The 27,824-nt window shown below is 38.3% G+C and overlaps 3 protein-coding genes and 1 long non-coding RNA gene across 8 annotated transcripts; 2 read left to right on the top strand and 2 right to left on the bottom strand.

Moving 5' to 3' along the window:
• Positions 1 to 467: 467 nt before the first annotated feature.
• LOC105689728 (nipped-B-like protein) lies at positions 468 to 10,343 on the bottom strand. Of its 3 annotated transcripts, none has more exons than XM_012406967.4 (4): positions 10,194 to 10,338; positions 9,907 to 10,064; positions 9,722 to 9,814; positions 468 to 9,605 (listed from the first exon to the last, which is right to left on the bottom strand). In XM_012406967.4, the coding sequence occupies exon 4, from the start codon at positions 9,271 to 9,273 to the stop codon at positions 2,650 to 2,652; it is 6,624 nt and encodes a 2,207-aa protein (XP_012262390.2). In that variant the 5' UTR covers positions 9,274 to 9,605; positions 9,722 to 9,814; positions 9,907 to 10,064; positions 10,194 to 10,338; the 3' UTR covers positions 468 to 2,649. The 3 variants fall into 3 exon arrangements, with proteins under 3 accessions (XP_012262390.2, XP_012262391.2, XP_012262392.2); XM_012406968.4 differs by lacking the exon at positions 10,194 to 10,338 and adding an exon at positions 10,125 to 10,144; XM_012406969.4 differs by lacking the exon at positions 9,722 to 9,814 and having other exon boundaries at positions 9,907 to 10,073; positions 10,194 to 10,343.
• A 490-nt stretch (positions 10,344 to 10,833) lies between these two features.
• On the top strand, positions 10,834 to 23,459 carry LOC105689734 (aryl hydrocarbon receptor nuclear translocator homolog). Of its 3 annotated transcripts, XM_012406983.3 has the most exons (12): positions 10,834 to 11,248; positions 11,522 to 11,570; positions 16,129 to 16,209; positions 18,644 to 18,804; positions 19,963 to 20,283; positions 20,343 to 20,546; positions 20,647 to 20,841; positions 20,928 to 21,086; positions 21,157 to 21,468; positions 21,555 to 21,739; positions 21,839 to 21,983; positions 22,062 to 23,459. In XM_012406983.3, exons 1-12 carry the CDS (start codon positions 11,206 to 11,208, stop codon positions 22,286 to 22,288), a joined length of 2,082 nt encoding a protein of 693 aa, XP_012262406.2. In that variant the 5' UTR covers positions 10,834 to 11,205; the 3' UTR covers positions 22,289 to 23,459. The 3 variants fall into 3 exon arrangements, with proteins under 3 accessions (XP_012262406.2, XP_020710114.2, XP_012262405.2); XM_020854455.3 differs by lacking the exons at positions 10,834 to 11,248; positions 11,522 to 11,570 and adding an exon at positions 12,594 to 13,604 and having other exon boundaries at positions 20,674 to 20,841; XM_012406982.4 differs by lacking the exons at positions 10,834 to 11,248; positions 11,522 to 11,570 and adding an exon at positions 12,594 to 13,604.
• On the bottom strand, positions 23,372 to 25,867 carry LOC105689735 (U3 small nucleolar ribonucleoprotein protein MPP10). Its single transcript, XM_012406984.3, has 5 exons — positions 25,726 to 25,867; positions 25,533 to 25,625; positions 24,089 to 25,430; positions 23,898 to 24,006; positions 23,372 to 23,816 (listed from the first exon to the last, which is right to left on the bottom strand). Exons 2-5 carry the CDS (start codon positions 25,607 to 25,609, stop codon positions 23,443 to 23,445), a joined length of 1,902 nt encoding a protein of 633 aa, XP_012262407.2. The 5' UTR covers positions 25,610 to 25,625; positions 25,726 to 25,867; the 3' UTR covers positions 23,372 to 23,442.
• Positions 23,748 to 26,900, top strand: LOC125501866. Its single transcript, XR_007279642.1, has 4 exons — positions 23,748 to 23,871; positions 25,063 to 25,158; positions 25,549 to 26,530; positions 26,802 to 26,900. It is a non-coding gene; the product is annotated as an uncharacterized LOC125501866 (long non-coding RNA).
• The last annotated feature ends 924 nt before the right edge of the window (positions 26,901 to 27,824 follow it).

The raw sequence follows: 27,824 nt of genomic DNA, 5'->3' as shown, positions 1-27,824 counted from the left end.
ATTTATAGAATATAGAAATATAATTATTTGAATTTTTAATCTACTTTTTACTATTTTTTATAATAATAATAGTAATAATATTAATATTAATAATGATAAGCTTAATCAAATTTTATTACAACAAACTATATATGTAACGTATAATATCTATATACATACATATACCGTGTGTGTGTGTGTGTGTGTGTGTAAAACGCATACAAACCTTTTTTTTTAGTATAGGTACTTCCCTTTTTTTTTGTTCTTCTCATAACCACGCGGAGCTTTGCTCTTATATCGCGTATGCACGATTTATTCTAGATCTTCATGTAATTATTATTTACCAATAAAATATCCGTAATATATATATACTCGTTATTAATATTGAATTCGCTTACTATACATACATATAATATTTTTTCATTTCTACCCCCCAATTAATAATAATGATAATGACGATTCTCGAATCATTATTATCATCATTACTCTTAATCTTTCTTTTTCATTTCTTTTTTTTTCTTATGATTCTAGAGTACGCAGTCTGTTTGCGTGGTGTATTTATTACTATTATCATTATCTTCACTATTATTTTTATTACCAACATATTACTATTACTATTATCATGATTATTATCATTATTACATGCTTGTCATTATGTATGTATAGTATAATAGTATGTACATTTGATAATGTTCACCAACCGTTTTTGTTCCTATTATTATTATTATTATTCTTACTATTAATTTGTTTTAAAATTATTTTCAAAACTGTGTCGCCCTTTGTCTGTTTTATTCTTGGTCTACAAAACTACCCGCGTATAATATGATTCACGGTGATAGTTTTTATTAATTCATTGATTTTTATTCAATAAAAAGAGAAAATAAAAAACTGCGGAGATAAATCTTATGACAAAATGCGCCAGAATAACTTTTTAATGTCAATTTTTGTCGAATACTTGCAAATTATTTCATACGTATGCTCGTCTGTTGGTTTTTTTTTTTCATTTTTTCTTAATCTTTTCATACTCCCGCAGCAACATTCCAAAACCACTTTGTACATCAACGTAATCGTTCCCGATTTTGGATAAAATTAATCTTTTGTCGCTTTTTAATTTTTTTTCATGTATATTTTAGAACCTGAACAATATTTTCGAAATATTTGTCCTGTATTTGTCTTTACTATAATTCATCATTTTTATTTTTTTTCTTTAATTTTCACTCTTATATTTCAGTCAGCCGAGTGGCTCTTCGTAGATAAAAAAAAAAAATAACAGAACACATAATGATTATAATAATTCCAACATTAATAATCATTACGTCAGTTGATATTCCTATTCATTTATTGATTAATTAATTTATTCATGTTTGTGTCTTGCACTTTATTCTCGCTGAAACGTTCAATCTCACTACTTGCTTCTTTGTATCCATAAGTGTTATCTGTTTTTGAAATTTTTTTTTTCATCCATTTATTGAGTTTGTTTTTTATAATTAATACTTATTTACATATAAAATATTATTGTAATCAATTTGTATAATATATTGTGAACGAATCTATTGTACTTTGGATATCGGAGAAAACAAATTTGTCTCGGTTTCTTATTTTTTTTTGTTTCCTCCAATAAATTCGAAAACTCCAATTCAAAAACTAAAAACGTACAAAAAAAAGAAAATAAAATAATTATTGCTATGATTTGAAGAGAATAAAAACAAAAAATCCACAAAAAATAATGATTGTATAAATAAACCAATGATGATTCGAGGTAGCCGCGGATCTACGGTATTTTGGTACATGAGTTGAATGATATAAAATAAATACGAAAAAAAATACCGAAATGAATTTTGTTTAAAATGGTAAGCATATTCCATCCGAGTCAAATCTTCAACCACTGTGTTATAAGCATGGAATATTGTACAGATGTACACATGTGTAATATTATAGACAATAATGGTGATAATAATAGTAATAATAATAACAATAATGATATTGGTAATTGTGATAGTAATAATATTCATCAGGAGTGGGACATAAAGTAAGCGGTAATAATTATATATACACATACATAATGTATATGTATATATATTCATAATCAATAAAGTAGGGATGGAGAAATTTGATCTCAACATCAGAAGAAAAAAAAAACGGAAAATTGTCTTTCATCGTATATGCATATAAATGTATACTATAATAATTGAAACAGACAATAATAGTAATAATGATAATCAGGACGAGGAGATGTTGAGAATTGTTCGATGGTTGGTTGGGCATATTGTCTTATGTATATACGTTAGCAAGTCTATGGGAAGTTTTCGGGATTTTTCAAATACACGTAGCACTTTGCGTCTCATCATTGCACACCACGAATACGGATAATCGGATTTTTTACTATTGGTAAAAAACATACTTTCTAAAGAACGTCTTGTGTTATGAAAGAACCAAAGGACACATAGAAAGAATATGAAAAAAGGATGACGGATATAAAATGTAAAACAAAGTAAAAAAAAAAGGAAGAACAAACAACAACAACAACTCCCGCAATATTGACAAAGATTTAATATTATTATTATTATTTTGTTATTTTTATTCATCTTTTTTAAAGGTGAGAAACAAGAGATTGTTTTGTGTTTTTTTAGTATCCCGTAAGTTAGTTAGCAATTATTTACACTTGTCTCATCATACTAGAAAATCAGGATCACTATAGTCCTCTGCACTATCGCTGCTATCTGAAATTCTTCTCCTCTTTTTTTTCTTGTGCTTTTTAACTTTCTCCGTTTTATGAGTTCGGTGCTTTCTGTGCTCCTTACTATCTCCTCCTTGGGGGTGTATCGTTAATTTTGGTACTCGAGGTGGGGCAGTTCCAGCTCCCACACCTATCGGTGTCACAGGATTCGAATGAATCGAGTTCATCGAGGGCTCTATTGGCATTGGAATCTGCTGTGGATGTTGGTATTGCGGTAGCTGCTTATTCGTCGAATGTGTTGGTGTAGAATTCGCCTCTGTTCCTGGATGTCGTCCCGCCATTGGGTCAACGTTTGACTTCTGACTTCCATCATTTACGCTGTTTCCTTCCTCTTCAGGTTCCTCCGGATCGAACTTGAGCATCATTTGTTTGAAATCCAGGTACTCTTTGATCATTTTCTTCTTACCCCCTTCATCTAGTTCGTTAGTTAGGTCGTCGTCACCATTTTTGAGCCTTTGTAACGTGGCTTTAGGCCGGAAATGGAGATTACTCTTTCTGTTGACAGCCTTTTCATAAACCTTGGCAGATTCGGACGGAGAATACTGACCAATTTTTGCGTCGGTAAAACCGTACAAGTCTTTCAAATGTTGCCTCAGCGTCAGAAGTAACAGAAACCCTTGGCTAGCCGTTAAATATTCTCTTAGCAACATCGTATCTTCAGGTAACCTGGCCATTATCGTTTCTTCGTCCTCTTCATCATCTTCCTCATCTTCTATGCTTGGCGGAACCGGAGGTGGTAATGGCTGACCATCAGCTCCATATTGCACAGAATCAGGAGCAACTGGCTGAGGCTCTTGTATCGTCCCAGCTTTTGGGAGGAGTGCTTCTTTGAATGACTGAAGAAGATTGGTACCAGACATTGAAATAATTATATCGATATGATGGATTATGAAAAGAGGCTCGTCCTGGACCTGATAAGTAAAATAGGATAGATTGTCAGCCAGGTACAGCATCTGTGACAGGCTAGTTTTTGCACTCTCATCAAATTGCTTCAGAAATGATAGAACTAACGCCCGCCTCTGTTGCTTAGTATTCCTAAGTATTGTATAGAGAAAACCATTTAGTGCCGCTGGGAACTCGCCATCCTTTATCCTCATCCCCCTCACGCAATTATCGCTTTGAAGGATTTTCTGTAATCTGTAACTCAATTTTATACCAGGTTGTGATTTCATGTTGATAAATCCCGGATACTTTTTCTCTATATCTTGTAGCTGCTTGTCAGCACTGTGGCTAACGATCTTCTCGCAATCTGTACTCATGCAAATTAAATAAGGAACAATCTGCACAGGATGTACGAGACCCTGCGCTAGGATGAGCTGTATAACTCTCAGTGCTGCGTGTCTGACGGAGACGTTGATGTGCAGAAAAGACTCAAGTATTTCTTTAAGATACAGCTGGATAACAGTACTTGCCATTCCTGATGACACGTCGCCCATTTCCTTAAGATTTTCTTGCTTAGACAGTTTCGCCCATTCCTGATCCTGCTTTATCATACGTTTCTCCTCCTCTTGCAGGTAAATCTCGATATTTGTCAATACCTGCGTCCGCATGTTTATGGCTGCATTCTCAGAAGTCAACAAATAGTGATACAACTCTTTCAATTCAGGAGTCATCATGAATTCATAGTGCCTTATACACAGTGAACCTATTGCTGATAACGTAAAATTTCTTATATCGTCGTTATCCTGGTGCACAAAATAGCTCAGCGTGTCGAAGACCTGATCTTTTATGTTCTCTGGAAGCCCCTCGATCACCTCCTTGTCCGTAAAATTGAAGTGCCTCAGTAGGAGTCCAACTGTGAAAAGAGCACGTCTGAAGAAGGGTCTGTTTTTGAGAAGTATCGGATTGGCTGGATTCTTTTCATAGAATGCTTTATATTCTGTTAAATGCCCATAATATTTTTTGAAGCAGTCACGTATCAGTTTGAAGTTTCTCGTAACGTTGTTAACAATGGATCCAAGACAAGACAGGCAGCTAGCGACAACTGATTTGTCGTGTTGCAAAATCAGTTTAACGGAATCCTCTTCTAACTGTGCCAGGAAAGTTTCGCTTGGATGTTCCATGAGTGGAACAACGAGCTCTAGAGTATGGGCAACGCTGCTTATTATTTGATAGTCGCCCTGTGTTTGACATTTCAAACTCAAATACGGTTGCAATGTTATGGCATGGTTGACTAATAGCTGTGGTCTTATTTTGGCAAATAAATAAAGAGTTGTCAAGCAAGCAACGAGTCTCTGAGACGCCCCTTTCTTTTCTGGTTTCTCGGCATCATCTAAACTGGTCTCTTCAAGTCTGAGAACATTTTCTATCAAGCAATCGACAATTTGTTTACAAGCGGTCAGCAACGCTTTTGGAGGCTCTGTTAATGTCTTCGTGCTGTCATCTTTATCTTCTTTTGGTTTGAAGAGGCTCACCAGGAGCTGTTCGAACCACTCAAGCCCCATATCTTTGCTGGCCGTAACAACATCCGTGATATTCATAACTTTCCTGAGTAGTGCTACAGTGTCCAACATAGGTCTGTCTTTGACAGGTGTAAACCACATGTTTTGAAAGACTTCCATCACCAGTTTTCTAATTCCCTCCTCGTCATTAACCCTCCTTATCATCTTCACACATATTTCAGGTATCTTTGGGAAGCTGGGACACTCCATGCATATGTCTTTCAGTATTTTTATAACTCTTTTACGAACGCTGACTCCTGTGTCCAAAATCCTAGCAGACAGCATATCGTAATATTTGTCGATCAGTTCTGGTCTACTGAGTACGAATTTTCCCACAAGATCTACAGCTGCTTCTCGAACGGATGTGGAAAGATCGAGAAAAGAGTGTTTAACTCCTAACTGCATGTCGACTCTTGCTAAAACACTGGAATCTGCCTCAACGATCATTGTCAAACACTTCATTGCTTTTGTTCGAATAGCGATAGATGATTCTGTAAGTACATGCAGAATTTGCTTGAGGTATCGATCGAAACTCTGTGAGAATGGTCTTTTAGATGCAAGGTACTGGGATATTAATTCTGCAGAATTATAGTCGATATAAGTCTGCAGTATATCGCTTTTCACTCCACTCTGACTGAATGGTCTAATTTTATTCAAAATCAGTTTCTTCTTCAGTTCGATAAGTCGATAAGATTCTGAATTCTTTTGTTCGTTGTTGTCATTCTCATCAGCATCTCTTTCATGATCTGATTCGCTTTCCTCGTCACTTGTGTGATGCTTGTTCTTTTTCCTAGATTTTTTCTTGTGCATTTTTTTCGTTGGTGTATTTTTTGACTGTCCAACTCTTGATTTTTCAACTGCGGTATCTCTGTACCACTGGGCTAAGTAGAAATGTCGTGCATATCCAAGAGCATCGCCACTGGTTCCATTAACTGCTAAGTAGTCTAACAATACCCTCTGAAGAAATATTGTCCTTTCCTCATCCTCCGTCATTCCGATAAGTTCCTTATCCTTTCCAATGTCATACTCACTGTCCTTCTGCTGTTCAGTCTTGATGTCTTTTATTATCTGATCAATAGTCGAAAGTTTGCATTGCGAGTTGACTGCATCCCTACGCAACCTGGCAGCTACAACGCCAAGGTAATCAATGGAGGCAACCCGAAGTGACATGTCCGATCCCTTGTTTGAAAAATGACTGACAAGAAGGTTCCCAAGGAGACTTAAAAGCAGTTCTGCCGCCGGCCACTCTGGTTTGTTTACCGTCGCCAGAAGATCTTGTACAAAATTCTCAAACAATGGCCTGTAATCGATTTCTTCACCTTTGCTACCACACTTGTTTAAAAAAACTGTGAGAAAATTGCCAGCGGTTCTAGTTGCTGTTTCGTATTTATTTATTATGAGGACATCTGCATCCACTATATGCGACTTTTTGGATTGTTCCTTATCATCATTTGGCATTACCCTATCCTCATCTTCCTTGCTCTGTTTATCACGGGGTGCCAAACTATCGGGTAAGACAACAACGCACTGTATAAGCTGGAGAACCAGAGCCGTTAGCATCTGGATATGATCTTCGGAGTTCAGTCTGTAGGTCCTGAGGCTCCGTTTGCTGCTCGGAAGCCGTGCTATCGAAGCGAGTATATCGTCAAGTAGAAGCCTCCTGTGCTTTTCGTATTTAGTAAAAATAACTGTGACAAGTTTCAATGCACTGAGCTGTAATTCACTGACCGATTCGACAAAAAATGGAGCAACACCAAGCGTTGAAGCGTGCAAAACACTGGTATCCGTTAAAACTTGAATATTCAGTAATTCGGCAAGCAGACCTACCAGGGCGTGCATCTTGTTGTAAACTTGGAGGATACTTTTTTCCCTTACCTCTTTAGTGTGAGCTCTCTTCTTTCTACCACTAGCATTAAAGTGGTCGGCCTTATTCTTTGAGTCTATTTTATAGACAGGGTCAAAAGAAGGGTAAATCGTATTCTGCAACTGGAACTTCATGAATAATACAATCCTGTCGATCACATCTTCGAGATATACATGCTTGGGCATATTTGGTGAAGTCATAATGTAAAGGGATGTAAGCGATGCATCGACTGCTCTTTGGACTCTTTCCATAGCAAGTTCCATCCATAGACGACTTTCATCAACATCGTCATCAGGGTCAGTTAATGGTGAAACTCTTGCGCCATCCCTTATATTCTTTTCCAATATATTGAGCAGCCTGACAAGTCTGTCGGTTGGTATGGATTCCATGGCACCCAGAGTTTTGAGCTTGGCAGCCTCGCTGCAGAGATCATGCAATTGGTATTTGGATATCAACATTTCCGGCGAGACATCTCCGTCATCGTCAATATCTGGAGCTGTGGCAAAATCTTCCGTGTTCTCAAATATCGTATCAATGGTCCTATTAAATCTCTGGTAAGTGTTAGTTTCCATGAGTTCTTCAACGCTGAGTTTGTGCAGAACTGGAACCAGCTTCCTTTCAATTTTTCTTATCTTGGGTTTAGTCGGTGAATCCTCTTCCTCCTTGTAGTCCTCATCCTCATCAATTATCCTCCTACGTCGTCTCATTTTGTCATCTCCCTTTTTTCTCTCTGCTCGCTCTTTATCCTTCTGAACTTGCCGTTCTTTAGCTCTAGCCTTAAAATGTTTGTTGTTGCTTCCTATATCAGAGTCACTTTCAGAGTCGCTTTTCACCTCATTGTTACTCCCAAGGATCCCCATTTTTGCTGCTAGATTTGGTGATTTTTCTGCAAAAGCGCTCAAACTCTTTTGCATAAGTGCTTGATCTGCCAAAGATAATCTATTAAGCATCACGATCGGTTCCTTCATTTTCTCCATCAACATAGCTGCCGGAGGTTTTACCTGCTCACCTTCTAACTTGGCAAAGTTATTATTCTGCAGGGTCTGCATTCTATGAGGTGAATTGTGTGCCTCGCCAATATCACTTGTCAACATATTTTGGCGCATAGGGCTGCTTTGCTGGAGGCTTCGCATTATATCTTGCACAGGCATTTGCCCCATGTTCCGCCTATCATCTACTTGGGATATGGGCAAATCTATGTCTGGAAGTCCAGTTACAGGATCCAATAAAAATTGTTGGTTTTCCTGGACGCTATTCCCGATATTCTCCATGTGATGGGTCTCCAAAGGACGGAGTAGTTGCTGGTTAACAGGATCAAAAACACCTTGGTGCAGATTGGTGCTTTGATGATTGGTAGGGATCCCAGCGTGCATTGGAGAAGTCATGTGAATATTGTGCTGGGGTGTGAGATTACCGACATGGTGTTGGGGTGTCACATTGCCCAAAGATGAGATTGCACTATTAGGAGAGCTGAGGTGTGCTGGGGAATAAATATTTGGCTGTGGGTTCATTTGCGACATTGGATTTATGCAATTTACGTCTTCCTGCATATGTTGCGGCGTCATAGAGGAGGTTCTCGTCTGCTCTGTGATCACAGTCGCTCTTGGAGAAGGCGAGGGAACGGCAAATGGTGACATTTGAGAAAGATCTGCATGGTTTTGAGGAGCTATTGGCATCCGGGGATGCTGTGGTTGAGCCAAAGCACCTGGCGGAGGCAAAACTATCCTCGCTGCAGCCGGATGCGCAGGGCTGCCTTGAGGAGTGTGACGGGAACCTGAAGGGCTTGAGTAGGATGGTGAGAACTGTCCATAACTTGCAGGCGATTGGTTGGGATGCATCAGTGAAGTGTTCTGGGTGTTCCAGTTGCGGGGAGAGTTATATTGTGGCCCTTTGAAGACGTGAGGATTTATTTGTAGGATAGCTTTCAGTAGTTCGGGTGTATTTTGTTGGGCATCAACGAGCTGCTCCGTATTTGCGTAATGATCCTTGAGCTCTATGTGGTCAGATGAGGTTTGGGAGAGAGAGAGAATTAACTGAGGCACTAGATTCTCGTCTCTTGCACTGAGCAGTATTTGAGCCTCCTGAGCCACTCTAGGATGAAACAATAGCGATTTGTTGTTCAGAGTCTGCGGAAGCGGTGTAGGCAAAGGCATCTCTGGCAACAAGTCAGTAAGACTCGCAATGCCCGCAAGGGTAGTAATCGGTACACTCGGTATAACCCCATTCATTTTGGCTATAATTTGTTCTGGCATTACAGCCTTAACGAGTAAATGGCCCGAATTCAATTTTTATGACCCCCCTGCAGCTCACCTCACAGTCCAATTATAAAACTACCCACTTTTTGATTTCCGTTTTCGTGTTTATGTATGTCCTCGTGATACTTTATATCTGCTTCCGTAGCTTCGATTAAACACTCTCACATAATAAAAACACCTCCGAGTCTTCTTAAACCCTCCGATGAAACTTTGGGAACTCAGAGAAATCTCAAGTTCCCATTTCGTTACCATTTGATTTCAGCCAAATTTAGAAGAAGCTCTAGGGTCCTGCAACAGTCGATCCATGGTTGACGCCACCGCTTTTCCACCTGCAAAAACCAAACTATAATCAAGACAGATGTTTGACAAACAATGGCAAGAAAAATATTTGCTCAATTTATCTTTGCAACGATTCTAGGGATGCTGATAACATTGCATAACAAACCTGGTAAAAATGATGGAATTCTGATAAGCTAACGTACATAAGCCAATACCAAGTTGGGAAGAAGTGGCTGTCTGACAGATCACAGGAATATTTCTAATTGAAAATCAAGTCATTGAATTCAAGGGATACATTTTCAGGGAAAAGCGTTTCAAGTTCGAGTGTTAAAATACACAAGTATCACTTACCAAGCGATTCCGAGGTATTATTTATACGCTGTGATGCGCCGTTCCAATTTCGTTTTGGCGGGATATAATCGTATAGTTTTTAAAGGTATATAAAAATCGGGTCAAGATATTGTTCCTTCTCAATTCGCAAGTTCCATCGATTCCATCGGTTAGTTTACCTGAAAAAACTTTGGTTGAACGAAATATTCAGTCAATTGTCATCCTTGGCTGTGGCCTACATGGTTCTCTAAATATCCGGTCAAATATCTTAGAGAAGTACATTTCATTCAATCCCAAACACTAATCACCTTCAATTCACGAAACACTTTATACCCATTCAGATCTCAAGGTTTGATTATTTGTAATTAAAACTGTATTTACGGTACAATCACGAAGAAAATAGACACAAAGGCGTCCATTTTGCTCACCAGCGAGTTGGCGGAAGTGGCGTAGTAGGCATATGCCATAGGCACGGGCATAGCCGTAAAGGCACGAGCAATGCGTAAATATCGTTTCGAAAAGCGACGCTGGATTTCAAGAATTTTATCATTCAAATATAAGATCATCACATTCAAAGACCGAGACAATCTTTCGGAACATGGTACAAAATTTTCACTTACTCAGGCTAAGAAATTATACTTTTCCACCTGTTAACAAATGCTTGACAAAATCTTGTTATCATCTAAACAGACGCCTTTCTCCGGCTCCCTTTCAAGAGCAGTTCTACTGATTTCCAAAATCCTTTCAACAATTCATTATACTGGATATCTAACATATTGCAGGAGAAAATTTTTGCTAAAAATCCATCGGCTTGTCATTTGACAGCTAATGACAGCTGGCGTCGCTCTGAAGTAAGCAAAATTAAATAAAATAACAATTTAAAAAAAGTCGAAAAAAAAGAGCATCGTCGAGAATCGGTGGGGGGTCCACTCGAACGTCTAACTTCATAGAGGATATTGAATCTGGAATGATTCCACAGAAGTTTTATCAAAATCGGTGATAATCTTTGCGAATTTCAACTATAATAATTCATTAATCCGTTAATATTGGGTCTATGAAATTTGGAAAGATTGTCCAATACCCAACGTCGGTGTTTTCGCAATGTACGGTAGTCTTTATAATCGTACCTCAATCGTTTGGTCTATGCATTTACCATTGTGACGTGCGTTGGCCCCGCGAGCAAAAAGAAAACTACAAAATGGCGTAACCCTTCGGTTGTAAACACCCAGTTCTGACGTTGAGTGTAAATTACCCTTAGTGTTGGATTATGTTAAGCTGTGTGTCGTGTTGAAATGGTGTGAAATAGAAAATTAAACCTGAATGTTCACTATTCAGATGTCCGCTATCGCCCATTCTATGCCAGGTAAGAAACAAACTCCTAATAAAAAAACCGAAGGTTTCCTTCAGAGACCAATTGTTGATGGCTGTATGTTAAATATCCGACCTCTTTATCAACGCCAAGGATGGATTTCACCCGATATAATAATTCTTTATATCAAAGAGCCCACTGTCAACAATTCTTTCTGTGGACAATCGCCTCGGTCCTGCGTTATATTTTAGCAATAATCGATTTCGATCGACGCACGTTTCTACTTCCATCAATAGCAATCATCTAATTCTACATTCCTTTTTCCAGGGACTGACCCAAGCAAGATAATAGAAAAACGCAGAGCTGGCAGTATAGGGTAAGTCTCGATAACCTTTCGTATCATCAAAAGACAGAAAAATATCCTTTCATCGTCTATCACGTATCAGCTGTCTAATCTTCTATCGGTCAGATGGTTGTTTGACAAACCTTTCCAATTAAATTTAGCGACAGATTCACGGATCGTCTTGAACTTTCTCCAAGTAATTTCCATTCCATTATCTGGCTCCTTACCGATTGAGCAGTTCCCTTGTACTGCGACAGATACCTTCATTACCTTATCATTGTATAGCGAATATCTGAGTTTCAAGTTATAAAAAGATGTATATGTGGAATTCAGTCTTTAAGTTAGTGTTATAGACCTCGACGACTGTTAGATCTTTATGAAAAAACTGCAAAAAGTATCGTCACCATATTATCCACGCTCGTTGTACTTCTACTTCTTTTTACAGTCATCTCTTTTTATTCATCCTTTCTCTCTCACTCTCTCATGATTCCATTCATTCCAAGAATAATACCTTTCAACAATCTATCGCCTCTGAAAATACAAAGAACTACTACGAGTCGACAAAAGAACCAAAATCAGTTACGGTCTCATACAAAGCATCTTCTTCTTTCCTCTCACCTCTGTAACAGTAGCAACTTAGAAATTCTAATCACAGATCTCTTATACCGTTATTTACCTGCCCCGTACCAAAATTTTTCAAGTCAAACTTTTACGCAGAAAATTTTCTGCCCTCCACAAAATTAAATCTCGAGTACCTATATTCAATGAGGTAGAGATTTCGATGTTCTTGGTTCAGTTTCTGAGTGATAATGTGTTTATTTTCGACGATATCTCCAGGTTTTCATCATCACAGCGTAGATATATTTCGTACATCGCAAGTTGTAATAGAAGTTTCGCGGTTCCCCTCTTCTTCCTCTTCCTCTTCCTCGTGCCCCTCGGTACTTTACTTATTGTTAGGCCCGCAAACGGAATGGTGGGAGAAGTGATAGTCTTCACCGTAGCACCACCACGGGCACATTATATCCCGCTATGGTGGAATCACTCAGTCAGTCAGTAAGTGCAGCCCAGTTGTGGGTGGCTGCGATACTCGCGCCTTCGAAAAACCCTTATAAACAAAAATATCTCGCGAGTTTTATCTCTTTTAATTGGTTTTCCACCAATGATATTATATTTCCCGATTCGCGTCGTCGCGGGAGAATTTTGACGATCAAATCGTTTGATCGTGGCGATCAGATCGTTCTCTCTTCTTTATCTTTCGTTTTGTTTTCTCTGTTTTTTTTTTTGTTGTTTCTGGTATCGGGTTTATAAAAATTTATGTTCCTGTGTCACTGTGAATTGTAATATCGTGAAGTTTTTCCAGTTCTACACTGTGACCGGATTACAATAGTGCGACCGCAAAGTTGCGTGGACCGATCAATCTCGATCTCTACAGATCGCGGCGAGAAACAAAAAAACCTATAAGAGGATGTCTGAGAAATCGAATGAAATCTAATCGAGCAACAACGCCAAAAATAAATAAATAGACAAACAAGTTAATAAATAATAAAATTCAAAGAACCGAGAATATCCACTGTCTACGAGATGCAGAAAAAGAAGAAGTTCTTCCTAGATCGAATCGCCAATAAAGATCAAGTTTGAAAATACAAATATTTGAAACCAAACTAAAAGAAGACCGAACAAAAAAAAACTTAATAAAAACGAAGGAATGTACGGGGGCGGTGGTACCGCCGGTAGTTCAGGGTACGGGGTGGGTCAATCTCCTGGATCAGTTCCCTCCTCGTACGCCCCAGTTACAATTCCTCCTGTAGGAATGGGTTATCAATTGGGACCTTCGGGTTCGATATCGGGAATTCAGCAGGGTCCCCAGGGGTCAATTATAACGGGGCAGAGTCAATCCCAAATATTATCCCCATTGTACACATCGCCGCAACAAAATCATCCGCAAAGCGGAATTTCACCCGCGCAAACCTCGTCGCACCATATGCAACAAAATCTTCAGCATCAAAATACTCCGAGTGCAGGTGGAAATAATTCGGTTAACGATAACGCACAGAGTAAAAGGAGAAGGTAAATGATGAGTACAAAAAAAATATTACCAAAAAAACTTTTAGAAACTACATCCTTTATATTTATGCACAAACGCATTGTGCGAAATTTCCCATATACCATGCTTACGTATCGCGGGCGGTTTCTCTTCATTTTTACATTCATCGATAATCGTACACTCGAAACACGACAAAATGGATTTTCAACAAACATAAAAATTTAAAGAACACTAAACTATATTTTTTTTTTATCGTCTGCGTGATAAGTGTTTGCTCGACCGACAAGTATTTCTTACATAGCTTATTGAAATAATGATTGAATAAGAATAATAGTAATAATAAAGATGATAATTTTCTTTGAGTCATTTTCATTTTTTGGTTTTTTGATTCTCCGATCTTTTCGACGTATATGACGGAGCCGCTGCAGTTTGCTGCTGCCTGCTGCAGCACCGGAGGTTTTTTAATTTTATTATTTTCTTTAATCTCATTTCAAATTGTTTTGAATATAATCATTGCTGTACAAGATCAGCAAAAATTATGTTGCTACAAACGTGTTCATTACTGTAATATATTAATACGATTTAGCCATAGGTATATAGGTATATTATACTCTGTTGTTGACAGTTTGCGAAATAATATAACTTTATACATATGTGTAACATATATTATTACATTCATGTTCATATTTTATTATCATCATTATTCTTGTTTTTTTTTTTTTTTATTGTTTTCGAAACACACGTCACTGTACGTAAAAGAAAGAAAATCAAATGAATCGAACTACTCGTGCGCTAAAAAGAGGAGAAAATTGAAAAAAAAAAAGTTATCGTTGCACATTCGTTCTATATAGTGCAATATATTTAGAATATTCTATCGTTTTTGCATATTATGTATAGTATACGTATGTGTATAGGTATAAAGCAGTAATATTTTGTAACAGTATTTGCCGCTGTTTCTGCCGATCGCCGATCCGATGTCACGTAATGGAGATTTGTGGTAATTCGTTGAGAGATTTCCCACGCGCGATTATCATTCGCATATATTCTGTAAAAAATCTAAACGTAGTATGTGTAAAATACAGAAGTAATATAATGTACGTAGATACTCTATGTAATATGTATCTAACAATTAGGTGTACTGCATTCACTGCACCGAACGATTGCGATAATCCATATTTTTTTTATATATTTTATTGCTACTCAACAGGGTGGGGGTGGCTTGAGAACATAGCAAAAAAATCTAAAAGACATTGGATAAGATTAAGTTTACTTGACTTTTTTTTTTGTTCTTCTTATGATTGAAAATTTCAATTAAATACATCGTACATAATAATCGTATAACGTGTATTCGAATGAATAAAAGAAAGAACATAATTATAATAATGATAATAATTAACGCGTTACTAATAATAATATGGCATGGCCGAGGCACTCCTTATATTACACTATGCATCATCATCCTGCGATATACCTTATAATATTCTTACTGTATGCACGACAGCTTCACTTTATTAGGCAATCGAATCATACATTATTAGATAGGTTTCGATAATAGTAACGGTAAAAACATTGAAAAAAAGAATCATAATTTTCTATCGTATCGTTGTATAATGTACGTAAGTCCAGCCTCGTCGTAGCTCCATGGATGTCCGTCGTATTTAATTATTTGTCCTTTTTTTTTTCCAAATTCACTTCTCTTTTTTTCTTTTAACGTCATTATTATCGTTCACTACAAGTCACTATTTTCGTTTCCACGCAAGATAGTTCAAGTTAATTGAGAAAGAGAATCTTTACGGTTAACGTTTAATTGTAAGTTAATAAAAAAATTTCAAGTTGGCGTGGGTTCGAAATCAGATTGAAAAAAAATCGTATAGGGGGGTGATGGATTTCTGGCGGGACCTGTTGATTTTTAAAAAAAATCGCGCTTTCGATCTTTCGGCGTCAGAACGTCGTTGGAATAAACGTGCGAATCGAAAAATACAGGCAAACGAATTATAGATATGTGTAGAATACGTTCAACTTATCGTTAGTTTGGTTATACAGGAGACTGCATCAGGAACTGTTGCAGCAGCAAGCTATACACAAACCCGGATGTGCTCTCGATCCTTCTTTCCCTTCATCCCTCCGCCTCATCCTTCTTCTTCTGCGGGTGATGTACCTTGTAGTCCATCTCATCCTTCTACTACTACACTACTACTACTACTACTACTTCTACTTCTACTATTGCTGACTCTATCTCTCGTAGTTTTCGCCTCCCTCGTCTTCTTCTTCTTCTTCTTGTGCCGATGCACATCGAGCACAGGATACCCGATGCATATAACGATTCACCCTCGTTTTTACATCGCTTTTACAACTATATCTATGTACCTGCAACATGCATCTTGTGTTTACTTATACATATGTACCTGCAGACTGACTCATGTGTTCTGTACATAGATTTGAGATCAGGCTTTGATTTTGCGAGGGTATTTTTTTCCACGTCTCATTTCTATATTGATACTTGGGCGAAATCTTTGAAACGGAACTAAAATTTCTTTTTTCTTACAGATCCGATGAGGACGACCCGAGCGCGGGAAAATACGGAAGAATGGAGGATGACAATATACCAGACAAGGAGAGATTTGCCAGGTACCAAAGACACCGACGTATTACTCTAATTTGTTTGTTTGTTCTGTATTTTTTTCCATCGTGGTTCGGTGTTTTTTTTTTTAGAATATTTCGTCCGTGTAAAATTGAGCGATGCTGCAGCCCGATGCAAATTCACAAATACATATTTTTTTATACAAATTAACGTAGGTATACGAATAAGGTATAAATCACTTGATATTTTGTTGGTTCTTATTAGTTTACTTTTTTCTTTTCTGTTTCTAATGTGTACCTAGCATACGTAGGTTGTTAAACCGCCGTGGGAAAACTAGTCGAGGCGATTTATACCGATGCGATGTTGGGTTTGACTCGGGTTGTGTGTGTTGCGGGAGGTATCATGGCGTATCGGTATGGTTGTAAATTTAGCAAAGCAAAACTGTGCAATGTGCAAAAGCAAAGCGAGGCAAAGTTGCATATAAAGGCCGTGATCGAACGGTTTTCAACTTACATAAATACTGTACATACGATAAGTTGTATCACGCACGTAGGTGTACGTACATTATCTATGTATATATCACCTGTACATACTTATGTTACAAGGTATGTACACCCGCGCTGGTTCGTTAAATAATTATATTTCATTTGCTCGATCGGATACGATTTCCGGAATTTTTTCACACGAAAAAAAACACACGTAGATACCGTAAGGAATTTTTTAATATCGTTGCATTCCATTTCGCAATTTCGGATGTCCGGATTTTTCTTTTCTGTATCGACTCGACGAAGACAACGACAATGACGACGACGACAACGACGACGACGACGACGACGACAATGGAAAATAACCCTTTGTTTTACCATTTTCAGAAATAATAACGCAATTTATACTTCGCCACAAAGATCACGCCCATGCCCATGGTTGTGCCCGTACCGTAGTGGAAATTATTTCTTCGAGAGACGATACAGATGCGGACTTCTATGACCTAACGTTATAGTCTACAATGAGATTGTCAAAGTTACAATTATATTAATTCTGAAATGAAGAAAAAAAAGTAAAAACGCGATCCACACTACTCGTGTACTTTCTAGAAAGTTTGGACAATATTTCTTATGGAAAAAAAATTAACTGACCGGTCATGAGATAAGTTTCGGAGGCAATCGAGGATTCGATTAAAGAATTGACGAAATTTTTCTCATTCAATGAAATTAACGTAATTATTGTAGGGTATATTCACTCTGCGGTATTAGAAAAAAAAGACAAATATTCTTCTCAGGGAATCTTCGGATATTTTTCGATTGCAACAAAATGTGAATAAAAATGATGAATAATAGGGACTTCATTGCACTTTTCATAGATGTAGTGGTAGATTAATATTGAAGAGGAATGTATACGTATACAACGTACAAAGCTCATAGTAAAAGGGGTGCGCGATTCTCCTGTGGGATCCCCTATATCTATATAATATCAACCCGCGGAGACATCCGAACAGGTTATATCCTGGCGTTCGTTCATCCCCGTTGGTGGTTGTAGAATATTATCAGTAACCTCGATCGAACGGTCAGCGTAACATCGTCGGAACGTACACGAATTTTATTTTATACATATCTTTCCTTTTTTTTCCAAGAGGAACAAGAAGAAGAAAACGTCGCGCAACTATATTATAACCATATAACAACGCATATGAAAATTGTTATAAATATACAAAAATATAACTGTATTTTATAGGTACAGAATTTTATATTCTAAATATACTATATAATACCGCCATCTTGTTATCAATTCGATAAAAACTTATTTATTCATCTATTTGATTTGTTTTTCTTTTAATTTTTGGCACCGATTAAAAGGGGTAAGGATAAATGAAGACGGTAATCGCCTTTCTTTCGTTATTTCTGCCGCTGTTACTGATTTTAGTATCGCATTATGAGGAGATGAGCATCCTCCTTTTCTGGGGAGCAGAATACTCTGGATGCTGCTCCAGGCTGCTGCATCGTGACCCTTGACCTCGCGGATTCTTCCTTACCTCCTCCTCCTTCTTCTTCCTTTGCTCTTTCTTCGTCTTTCTCTCGTCCTCTGCGTCCTCATCTCTGAAGATATACCACGTGATCATACACCACATACGTTTCTGTATTGGTTACAAAGTTGTATGTACAGTAAAAGCGAAGCAACTTCATACCCAAGTATAATATAGCCTGCTAAAGCCCCTGACTCTTTGGAGAACCTTCTCCTGCTGAGCGGGATCTTTAAATTGCAAACGATACCTTTATACCTCCAACAAACACTGCGCATTACGCAAATCAGATGCTACAGCAGCAGCGGTAGTGCTTTGCAGGCTACAACGAAACAGCTTCTTGGAATTATTTGTAAAGATTGTGAAAGAAAGAAGACAAAAAAAAAAAGGAATACGATCATCCCTATAAGTTTGTTTCTTTTTTTTTCAAAATTTTCTTCCATGCATTTCTTCTTCTGTTATAGTCGGGAGAATCACTGTGAAATCGAACGCCGTAGAAGAAACAAGATGACCGCTTATATTACCGAATTATCGGATATGGTACCCACGTGTTCCGCCTTAGCTCGAAAACCAGATAAATTAACGATACTGAGAATGGCAGTGGCACATATGAAGGCGTTGAGGGGTGAGTTTTCATCTAAATTATTTCAAGTATTCCATGCGCATTGTATAAGCACCCTGGACCAACCAACGGCTTTTCTAACTTAAAAAAACTATGATTTTTCGGTATTTATTTATTACGAAAAATTGAAGAATCTTTCACAATGAATCCCGCTGGTAGACATGAACAAACTGAATACACATAATTCGTATGCCAACAACGAATCTCACCCAGGATCCCCGTTGTCTCCAGGCGAACGCGGCTCTTCGTGTTCGTTCAGGAATTTATTAAAATACGAACTCAGATGGGGAATAATAAGGAGAAACAGACCTCGATTTACACCTACGACAATATTGGCAACGATATTTTATTTAATTTCTATTTATTTTCTCAGTTTGTTTTATACGGTCCTTACGTTCAGTCCAGAAATAATTCTGCCGTAGATTTCGAACGATTCTTATTTTACATTTAGTTTTCCCGCCTGAGCATAACGACTCGAGTCTGTCATGAACGTCGTATGTTTTATAAATACACATCCTCCTTTTCCTACCTCTTGTTGCGGTCAGATATTCGTTGAGTTTTAACCAATTTGTATTCAGCCCCGTCGTCACTTGGCTGAGAGAAGAGGAGAGAGAAGTGACTATAAACAATGCTATGTCAAGACAAACGCGGTTTCAACAATCTCAACTCAATGAACGGAGTAACCGGAAACCAATATCACACTCTCTGCATTCGATATGAGCAATTTATTTCTCCGCTCAGATTATTCTGAAGTATTCAAAGACTCGACTTTCTTCTTATCGTCTGCGCACAGGTGTAGATACGATTTTTGGATTTTTTGAAAATTTCATTCAATTTTTAAGATATCCAATAACTTCTCTAAACTGGTCGTGGAAATTCAGGTATACTGGCTATCGTTGTACGCGGGACTTTATTTCTTGGTACCTACTCCTACTCAGATCTTATCAGCATTGGCTGACCCTCGCCAAAGACTTTCGACAATCCTGTACTACTCCCTTTAACTCGAACCAGATCCTTGTCTTATATATGTGACCCCCTACTACCGGTGGAGAAAGCTCTCCTGCTCCTGAACTGAATACGAATTATCCTAGATCATAGATTCTAGATCCTAGTCACTGATTTTCATGTGCTTATACCTCTCTTTCATCTTTACTTTTCCAGGGACGGGGAACACGAGCACAGACGGTACCTACAAGCCATCCTTCCTTACGGACCAGGAACTCAAACACCTCATTCTTGAGGCTGCTGACGGATTTTTATTCGTTGTCAGTTGCGATACAGGGCGAATCATTTACGTATCAGACTCTGTCGCACCCGTCCTAAACTACTCGCAAAGCGAATGGTATGGCACCAGTTTCTATACCCAGGTACACCCTGACGACGCTGAAAAAGTCAGGGAGCAGCTTAGCGCCGCCGAACCACAACATGCCGGAAGGGTTCTCGATCTCAAAACTGGAACGGTCAAGAAGGAGGGACATCAATGTGAGAAAAGACTGCTAAAACTTACCCGGAACAATATCTATTAACTGTTGTCCTTGCAGCTTCCATGAGACTCTGCATGGGATCCAGAAGGGGATTTATATGCAGAATGAAAGTAGGCAGTCTTCAAACTAGCGGTGACATGGCAGCAGCTCATGGACTCCATCGTCTTAAGCAGAGAAATTCCCTCGGACCACCTGCGAGAGACGGACAGAGTTACGCGGTTGTTCACTGCACTGGTTATATTAAAAATTGGCCACCTACGGGTGAGTGTTTTCGTAGAGAAAAGAAATAAATCTAGTCACATTTGAAATCGTATATACCGATTTTTTACCCAAACATCTAATGGGATGTTTTAAATCGTAGGTGATTTTGTTTCCCCGTGTGTACCAGGTGTGGGTATAGGTGACAGGGGACAGGGCGGGGGGGTCCAGGGGGGACCCGATGGTGTCGGGGGAGAAGACGGAAGCTCCACACATTGCTGCCTTGTCGCAATAGGGCGACTACAAGTTACCAGCACGCCGAACACTAGTGATTTGACAGGATCGAATAGCAACAACGGTAAAAATAATTTTGGCCTGGTTTATTGTGTATGAGAGATTTGAAGAAACGACTTCCAGACTGATGCTCCGGCCTCTGTATTTCAGAATTCATCTCTCGACATTCTGCCGAAGGTAAATTCACGTTTGTCGATCAAAGGGTCGCAGGAATTTTAGGATACACACCTTCGGAATTACTCGGACATCCCTGCTATGATTTTTTCCACCCCGAGGATCTGTCTCACATGAGAGAAAGCTTCGAACAAGGTGAGTCGAACAATTTCTAAAATTGGATTCATCGCTATTTGAATTATGTAAATGTTCTCTATTTCTGCAGTGTTGAAACTTAAGGGACAAGTTATGTCGGTCATGTACCGGTTTAGAGCAAAAAATCGCGACTGGGTATGGCTAAGAACCTCCGCATTTGCCTTCTTAAATCCTTATACCGACGAAGTCGAGTATATCGTCTGTACAAATACAACGGCAAAATCTCTCCACTCTGGAAGCGACGGTACGCAAAATGAAGGCGAAGCTGTTGCGGCCTACGGGCAACCTGGTCTCGACTACAGCCTTCAAAGACATCCTACGAGAGATGCCATTTACTCTGCTCATCACATGATGCAGCATCCAGCAACGGTTGCTACCGCAGGTAAGCATGAGCAGATCCCTTCATATTCAAAATCTATTATTTTCTTCCTCATCGAATGGGTCGCTCGTCGATATTTTGAATTTTAGGACCACAACAAGCAAGGCCTTCTAGTGCTCAGAATGTTTATCAGGGTTACGAGACGACGCAATCTCCCATAGCGTATGGATCTCCGGGTCAGCAGAGTGCAACATCTTCTGTTTTAAATCGGATACAAAAACCAACTAACACGTCACCAACTCCAGTGCAACAAGCTTGGGCGCTTAGCAGACAGGTGAATATCTGCGCTCAAGAATTTTCGCTTAATTGGATAGCTTCATACTCATGGACTTGATATTTATTTTTCTCTTTCTTCCCGCCATTCTTATTCAAGCAACAACCTGTCACCGAGGGTTATCAATACAGCCAATTGAGTCCCTCGAGATCTCCGAGTGGACCAACGTATACCCAACTTAGCAGTGGAGCAAGGACGCCTGCTACTCCTTATCATGCCGTTACAACGGTTCCAAACAATCCAGGTGATTTTCCGTGCACTATATTATTATTGTTAGCATCGATTTTTAGTTTCATATTTTATCCTCAATTCGTTTATTCAGGCATGTGGGGTTGGCAAGGACAACAACACCAAGGAACACACCAGGCACAACAAGACGGAGGTCAGTCTGGAGCCCCAGGTCCTCCTCAAAACCAAGGATCTCATCCTTCGCAAGGAGGTCCGGGGCCACAACCACAGGAATTGTCGGATATGCTTCAAATGTTGCAGGACCAAGGTGGAGCCTCAGGATTCGAAGAGCTCAATATGTTTAATACAAATTTCGAGTAGTAGGAAATGAATTTTCAGTCCTAAAATACTCTCGTCGATAATCTTTATTCTCAATTTTTTCTGCCCGTATCTGTGCGATAAATGATTGAATTTTTTTTTTATCGATTTAATCTGCGAACGAAGATAGAAAACGTGAGAGGTCACCTTTTCCAATTTCCCAAAAAAAACGAGAAAGATAAAACAATCCAATCGCTTGCTGACATTTTTCATAAACATTTTTCCAAAAAGCGTACATTTTTGCAACGTATTCATCATTATCAATGGCATATTAGGTCTTCTTCGATAAAAAAAAAAAAAAAAGCCAATCTTTCTGTTGGAAGAATTTTTTTTATCGTAGATAATAATACCGTGAAAAAAAGAATGAAATATTTTTCAAAACTCACTGACGAAAACAAAAACAAACAAATTCAAATATTCATAAGGCGTTTTACAGTCTTCTTTCCGATATTTCTGTAATAATATGCTTTTATTGTAGGTGTTCTTGTACGATAAGATAAAATAGGCTTCACACGTCAAAACATTAGGTAATATCATTTTTCTTTCTTTTTTCATGTTTGTAAACAGTGCAATTATCTATACATAAGTATATATTCATATTATTATATTAAAGATTAATGATCAGTAATCATTTATTCGATATGATACTTAGACACCAACACGTCACGACAATGTACAAAATTATTCTAATGCACGCACTTGGCAGAACAAACAAAACAGCCGCAGCTTGTTACGTTAAGATAAAAAAGAAGAAAAATCGAAAACAAAAACATGAAGAAAAGTCAATTCAGTATCATTTACAGATTTTTTATTAGTTAATATTAATCATGGCGATAATAATAATAATAGTAATAATATAATAATGACAACATTGATTAGCACGTTAAATACAAAACAAAAAAAATAACAATTGATTATGATTACTGTATTGAAAGCTTATTGAAAGTGTCTTGACCGTCACAGAAAACTCACAAAAAATGGAGGAAAAGCAGAATGGACCGCAAAATGATCGGAGCATATCATGGTGAATGAAATTTTTCTTTTTCTCAATACATGGGGAATTAAAACATGAACTCGTTTGTTTGAAAATTTCATTTATTAAGGTCAACAATGAAATTGATGATACAACTTTTAAAAACTAAGTAACTATAATATATTTACAATTTTAATTTAACAGCTGATATTGATTTTTTGTCTCTTTTTTTCTGATCATTACCAGTTTTCGTTTTTATATGACTCTTGACTTGGTCCTGTAACTGGTTGAAGAACGCTGTGGAAGATTTGGCGGAGCTCGCGAGAGTTTCATCTATCCTCGATATATTTCGTTCTTTACTCAGATTGTCAATTAACTTGGTAGCCTTTTCTTTGCTGTATTTATTGCCCAAACCAGGACGCAATCTGTCAACCAATCTCTCACGTTTTTCTTTTGCCTTCTCACGCTCTCGTTGCTTCAACTTTTTGTGACGGCGCTCGCGGTTCTTATCAGTGTCAGTTCGCTCTTCTCTACCGATCAGATCACCTCGCGGTTTTGCTAAAATATCAACGGGTCTTTGAGTACGTGGGTCATTTTTTGATGGGCATACACAGTAAGAGAAAAATTTCAATACGTTACCTCTGATTTCCTCAGGTGCTAACAACGTCGCGTCGCTTGTTGCCACTGGCGCTACTTCTTCCATCGTAATAGCCGGCAGATTGCTGACAATTTTAATGTCAGGACGAGCCTAGAATTGAGAAAAAGTATGAAGAAGTCAACTTCTCATATTCCCAAAATTTCTTTAAATTTGTTCAGTTTAAATGTCTCACCATTTTAGGTGTGTAGTGGAAGTTGGAAAGAGCATCAAGTTTGGTGAACAAGGAATGCATCATTTCTCGAACTTCGATGTGCTCTTTTGGTTCCTCTACTTCTTTTTCATCATTGTCAGGGTTCAATGCCTCCTTTTGTTTCAAGAATTCATTTTCATAAACCTGCGCCAGACTCACCTTACTTTTTTCCTGATCGAGAATCAGTTTCTTTTTATATTCCATTGGGGTTTCAACAGGTTTAAATTTCTTTTCAACATCGTCCCAAGCTTTATCTTTTATTCTCTGTCTTATTATGTCTTCTAATTTTAAGGTCGTTTGCTCAGTTATCACAGGAGCTGGTCTAGAAGTTATATCAAATTCTACATGCTCTTCCAGCAGCGAATTCTGTGGCCTATTGGCTGCATCGACTTCACCTCTCAATTGCCATGGCTTCTCTGAAATGGCAACTTTCTCCAAATCATCAATTCGTTTTCTGAGTCTATCCTGACGAGTTTCTAATGTTGATTTCACCTCTGTTTGTCCCCCTGTTTCATCCTCAGAGTTATCAATCTCCGATACATTGTCGATATTAAATTTCACACGCTTTATATTCTCCTCTGATAAATTATTGACATCAGAATTTTCTCCAGATTCTGGGTGATCGAGTTGGTCTTCATTTGACTCTTCCTCACTCTCTCCTACGGAGTTTGCATTTTTGTCGTCTTGCGGTTGATCAAAAAAGTCCTTAAATTTGGCTAATCTTGGATCAGCTCCATTTTCCGCACTCCCGTCTTCCGAAACATAATCAAATAGATCCACAGATTCCTCATCATTGACATCACTATCACTTTCATGCTGTTTTCCATCTTTCATGGCCTTCTTATCTTCTTTATTCAGAAATTCATCGAGTTCCTGTAATTTGAAAAAAGTGTCGTCTACGACAGAGGGCTTGGTCATTTTTCTCACTTCTTTCTTGGTCTTTTTTTTCATTTTAGGTCTACCGAGGTCATCTTTATCTGAATCCTCAGAGCTAGAGTGTTCAAAGTTGTCAGCAAACATTCTTTCTTCACCCCGAAGTTCTTCAACACTGGGTACGATAGCATTTTCTTCAAATTCATTTTTATTCAACTTTATCGGTAACGTTAATTTATTTACACCTGCCAATGCTTTTGAAGTTCCCAATAAAAGATGTGCCCACTCTCCTTCATTCTGCAGTTCTAACTGCTGCCATATCTGCTCAGCATCGAAACCATCTATAATCAGTTCTGGTAACGCCTTAGTCTTTCGACCAGATTGTTCTTTTGTAAAATCGTACAGAGATTTTACAGAATCACGGAACACTGATAGAACGTCCTCTTGTACGCTGTGGAAAGAAAATTGAGTGTTAAATAGATGTGTAAAAGTATTGGCAGGCTACATTTATGATTTCAGAATTAGTTTTTAAATTGTAATAGTAGTGAATAACCTTAAATAATTTCCAGGTTTTTTGGTATTGGCTGAGACTACGCTCAAAATGCTTTCAAAAACTTTGGGACCTTCCATATTTTTGTGATGATTCCTGTCGAGCAAAATACTGAAATCAATATCCTGTTCAGCTTATTATTACAGATTTAAAACATGTTCAACGGTTGACTAATTCGGTCGACGTTTTAACTCACCATGTGGGAAGCACGCGCCACGCAAGGGTAACCAGCAAACGTCATTTGAGCTTGAAGCCACACACTTCAAGTTGAAAGAAAGATTCCATCAGAGTGCTAACAAATGCAGGCCAGCTTCACCATCCCAGATTTATTTCTAATTTTTTCCTGATTATATCTCATTTTTCCCGAGTAATTTTCGATTTTTTAAGTAATTATTCAATTACCACATCTTCCCCGCCGAAAAAGTGACAACTAGCGCCAAAAAGCGTAACACCGGCTCGCGGAACTCGGATGAACTAAAATTTCAAGTTTCTTGCCCCTTGACGCCACGAGACCCGCCTTACAACAAAGATGTAATTTCGTTGACTGATAATAACTAACAATAAGAAGAATAAGAGTGCATCCTCAAAAGCAGAGGGGCTAGACTGACAGCTAGAAAATTGAATTCAATCTAGAGAAGAGTCCTATCATACTTGGTTGTTTTTTGGCATGAATACCAGAAGAGTTGATCACTGCTATTCGTTTCATTCTTCCAGGTCGAACTGTATTTATCCCAGAGGAGAATGCACAGCTGAAATGACAGAGTCCTTGTGGTACACGTCAGATGTTATTATTACACCCCTGTGTACCTTAGCGGAAAGTCAGTGCTGGTGTGTCGCTGGACAAGGTCCAGCTGCCCACCGCAAGCATGTTGTTGCTCTGCTTTTGAAAACGACACAGAGAGTTGGAGGAGAAGAAATCATACTTCCTAGTACATGTATCTACTCGAGAACTGCAGTCATTCCATACTGGCCCTATTTCTGAACCCCTCTTGAAGTTCAAGGTATGCCATTGGTTAAAAATATTGGAAAAAATTTCTTTACTTCCTCAGGATATGAATGTAAATCAGCTGGAGACTCGGGATCCTATACAAGAAGAATTATAACTACAGGATCCGAAATGCGTGCATCAAATTTCGTAGATCTCATAACAGCTCAGTGCCTACCAAGCATACTATTATGCCAGTCAACGCATTTCAAATTATTTTCACTCTTTCAATCGATTAATTGGCGATAACTCGATCAATTTCATAGATGGAATTATTTTGCTTGCAGATTCGGATTCCTGAGATCAAAATACATGAGGATAGCGTGAGGAGCCCTTCACAAAAAAATCTGTGCTTTCATCTCAGATTTTGAGAAAATTCCAAGGCTATAGGCTCACTGTTTTTTTCGGCAAAAACGTGGAGTATCCCCCAGAATAATTCCAGGACGCTTTTCCTACGTTAAATTGCGTGATAAACACAACGCCGTCGTTTGAATTGAGCCGGCATTGAATCCCAACAAGATATCCTCAATTTTTCACTTTTGCAATCGATTAATTGGCGATAACTCGATCAATTTCATAGATGGAATTATTCTGCTTGCAGATTTGGATTCCTGAGATCAAAATATATAAGGATAGCGTGAGGAGCCCTTCACAAAAAAATCTGTGCTTTCCTCTCACATTTTGAGAAGATTCCAAGGCTGTAGGCTTACCATTTTTTTCGGCAAAAAAGTGAAAGATTCCCCAGAATGATTGCAGGACGCTTTTCCTACGTAAAAAAGCGTATCGAACTGAAAGCCGTTAATCAAATTAAGCTGGCGCAAGATCCCATCGAGATATCTTTGATTTTTTACTTTTTCGATCGATTAATTGGCGATAACTCGATCAATTTCATAGATAAAATTATTCTGCTTGCAGATTCGGATTCCTGAGATCAAAATACATGAGGATAGCATGAGGAGCCCTTCACAAAAAAATCTGTGCTTTCATCTCAGATTTTGAGAAGATTCCAAGGCTGTAGGCTTACCGTTTTTTTCGGCAAAAAAGTGAAAGATTCCCCAGAATGATTGCAGGACGCTTTTCCTACGTAAAAAAGCGTATCGAACTGAAAGCCGTCAATCAAATTGAGCTGGCGCAAGATCCCATCGAGATATCTTTGATTTTTTACTTTTTCGATCGATTAATTGGCGATAACTCGATCAATTTCATAGATAAAATTATTCTGCTTGCAGATTCGGATTCCTGAGATCAAAATACATAAGGATAGCATGAGGAGCCCTTCACAAAAAAATCTGTGCTTTCCTCTCACATTT

This window comes from Athalia rosae, chromosome 7 (genome assembly GCF_917208135.1).
Source record: "Athalia rosae chromosome 7, iyAthRosa1.1, whole genome shotgun sequence".
Classification (NCBI taxonomy): domain Eukaryota; kingdom Metazoa; phylum Arthropoda; class Insecta; order Hymenoptera; family Athaliidae; genus Athalia; species Athalia rosae.
This window is presented reverse-complemented; position numbering and strand designations above follow the sequence as displayed.